The sequence below is a fragment of the Vicia villosa genome, linkage group LG2, assembly GCF_029867415.1.
Source record: "Vicia villosa cultivar HV-30 ecotype Madison, WI linkage group LG2, Vvil1.0, whole genome shotgun sequence".
Taxonomy (NCBI): Eukaryota; Viridiplantae; Streptophyta; class Magnoliopsida; order Fabales; family Fabaceae; genus Vicia; species Vicia villosa.
Window position 1 is genome coordinate 82,854,800 of NC_081181.1, and position 2,824 is coordinate 82,857,623.

General features: G+C 32.2%; 2 protein-coding genes across 2 annotated transcripts in view; one reads left to right on the top strand and one right to left on the bottom strand.

Annotated features, from left to right (window-relative positions):
• Positions 1 to 762: 762 nt before the first annotated feature.
• On the top strand, positions 763 to 1,917 carry LOC131651600 (thioredoxin H2-like). The gene is made up of 3 exons (XM_058921259.1): positions 763 to 987; positions 1,064 to 1,186; positions 1,430 to 1,917. The coding sequence occupies exons 1-3, from the start codon at positions 862 to 864 to the stop codon at positions 1,559 to 1,561; spliced, it is 381 nt and encodes a 126-aa protein (XP_058777242.1). The 5' UTR covers positions 763 to 861; the 3' UTR covers positions 1,562 to 1,917.
• A 175-nt stretch (positions 1,918 to 2,092) lies between these two features.
• LOC131651599 (uncharacterized) overlaps positions 2,093 to 2,824 on the bottom strand; it is a 1,979-nt gene continuing 1,247 nt past the window's right edge. The window contains exon 2 of the mRNA XM_058921258.1: positions 2,093 to 2,727. Within this exon, the coding sequence (XP_058777241.1) occupies positions 2,277 to 2,727 (451 nt within the window). The 3' untranslated portion in view covers positions 2,093 to 2,276. The remainder of the gene's footprint in view (positions 2,728 to 2,824) is intronic.

Here is a 2,824-nt window from a genome sequence, read left to right on the forward strand (position 1 = left end):
TGCTCCTATGAGTCATGAACACTGTGGCAAAATTTCAGGACGATCCGACCATTGGATTTTGCGCAAGCTCCAATTTTCTAAAACTAATTTGTGTAGAAAAAAGATTGCGGGAATAATGTTTTCTCTCTAGTTTTTCTTGTTGTTTCTCTCACACCATGAATGAATGACCTAATTCTCTTTGTTGAATAACAACATAGACTTATACACACATGGATCACTAACTCATGTTCATTTGGACCACCCCAAATAGGAGGGAAAAGCCCAACAATTATATCTATGTGTTGTAGAGAAATAAATATGTTAATGAAATAATAATAGTTAAAAGAATTATATAAAAACATAATTTGATTATTAACGACAAAATTTATTAATTTTATTAATGAGTAAATAACCTTAAATGGACCATTAAAAAGGAATTGACAAAGTAAGATAGATATTTGGAAGGATGCAATTTGGGGGTATTTCTTGACCCAAAGTTCTTTTAGCTCTTTCCCTGCCTAGTATTGGAATCCTTAACACTAACCTGATTTTTTTTTTTCTGATGCTTCACATCAATATATGAAATGAAAATGACCATTCAATCAATGTGCTGGTAGATCATGGGACCAGCCACTTTTGATGGATACATTCTCAAATTTGTTCTGATCGAGTAATAGCTTCAAAATTCCATTTTACAGCTTGCTTCTTAAACAGAATCTGATTCATTTCAAACAAAAAATCATACAACGTTACTCCTTTCTGCTCTCTATATATACTCCAACCATCATCCTAATAAATTCACAAAAACCTCATATTTACTCTTGCAACTTATATCTCATTCATACACCTAAATATTTTTTGGGTATCATTCATATACCAAACATGAGTTCCAACTTGTTTAATGTTGTGTATGCTGATACATCATCAGAGCCATCCCACGTCCAAACTTTTCATTCAACTGCTAAATGGAATGATCATTTTGATGCTATTAAACAAACTGATAAACTGGTATGTATGTTTCTGTAGCTACAATCTTTCAATAGGTCAATTATAGTTTCTTAATATAGTGTTTTGTTTGGTATAGATGGTTATTGATTTCACAGCTAAATGGTGTGGACCCTGCAAGCTTATGGACCCAACTATGAAAGATTTTGCTGCAAAATACACTGATGTTGAGTTCATTAAGCTTGATGTGGATGAGTTAATGGTATGTTACAAATTACTTTTCACTTTAAATTATCTGTAGTTTATAATTTTGCGTTCTAGATTTTTAACCAATTTCTGAACATGTAAATAATTTATGTTCAAACTGACAACGTGTTTAAACCGATATAAATAATCAAATGGTTGTGCCGAACGAGTTAAATGAGATGCACCGAACTTTGATATTAACATGATTTCCAACAGTTACTTATATGTGTTTTTTTTCACAATTTGTAAATGGCAACAGGGAGTGTCTCAAACATATCAGGTGTATTCATTGCCAACTTTCTTACTTGTAAAGAAAGGAAAAGTTATTGATAAAGTGGTGGGAGTAAGAAAGGAGGAGCTACAAAGGATGATTGAGAAACATATAAACTAAGTGTATGATATGATCATGCACTGTAACAAAAATACAGTATCTGCAGCACATTCTTCTTTGATTACAATGGAATAAGTATAACCAACAAACTCAGATTGCAATAAGTTGGTGTCATTATTTTCACCCAAAGAATTGAAAATATAGATTTCATTCTTTTATCATTTATAGAGGATTCAATGTAATATATCATATATGTTATGTTTCGGTTACACAGAGGAGTATTCATAAACTACTATCAATATTATTACATTTTTCAATGTTATTTGACTCTACTGATAATCAAAATCTTCAACTACATGCAATATTCTATTGGCTAAAATAACATAGTTCTTTTAAGTTCTTTTTTACATAGAAAATTCTAATTAATAACTAAATATCTTCTCGTATTAATCAATTTCAATTATTATAACTAGGCACATCATATAAAACATATAAGTTTCTCCTAGAAACCTCTGTTTCCACAGCTATGCAGATAAAATTGAAACTCTGCTATCACTAATTTATGTTATTGACAATTTTCAAATCATATAGTGGAGTGGAATAGCGTTCCTAAAGGCACTAATTTTTCAACACAGAATTAAAAAACAACCTTAAAACAAGAAAAAATTGTTTAGATTCAACTACCCTATTGCACTATCATGCTGCTATAGCCTCTATTTGATAATGATAGATTAACCAAGAGTTAAAAACATTAGATTAGACTAAAAGTATTGGTTTAGTTATAATCAGCCTCATTCAAAATCCTTCTCACATCATGTTTCTGTTGTGAGGTCAAATTTGATGGAAACTCAACATCAAACTTGATTCTTAGATTTCCTCTCTTGCCTGGCTCCTTTGCAAGTGGCATACCTTCATCCGGGATCACCTTCTCGTAGCCTGGCGTCACAATATCAGTAACTTCAACTGTGATATTTCTTCGATCCAAGGTTGTTATGTTGAGAGTCGTTCCAACAAGAGATTCAAGAAATGATATCTTTTGTCTCATTACCAAATCATGTCTATCCCTCTGGAATACAGGATGCGGTTTCTCATTCACCACAAAAACCAGATCAAGTGGACGAGAGCCAGGTAGCTGGTTTCCTTTCCCAGGAAAAGTGATTTTTGTGCCCTTTTTCCATCCAGGATTAATGGTGATCTTCAAGACTTCTTCTTCCGACTTCAACTCTCTGTCAAAAACAATAGATAAAAAAAGCTCTTTGTCAAACCATCTTATAAATATAAATGCATGTTCACTGCCTAATTGCGCATGGACAAGCCAAATAA

Coding starts and splice junctions, on each gene's coding strand:
- LOC131651600 (XM_058921259.1), top strand. CDS start 862: ATGAGTTCCAACTTGTTTAATGTTGTGTATGCTGATACATCATCAGAG. Junction 988..1,063: donor TTAAACAAACTGATAAACTG/GTATGTATGTTT, acceptor TGTTTGGTATAG/ATGGTTATTGATTTCACAGC. Junction 1,187..1,429: donor TTGATGTGGATGAGTTAATG/GTATGTTACAAA, acceptor AAATGGCAACAG/GGAGTGTCTCAAACATATCA.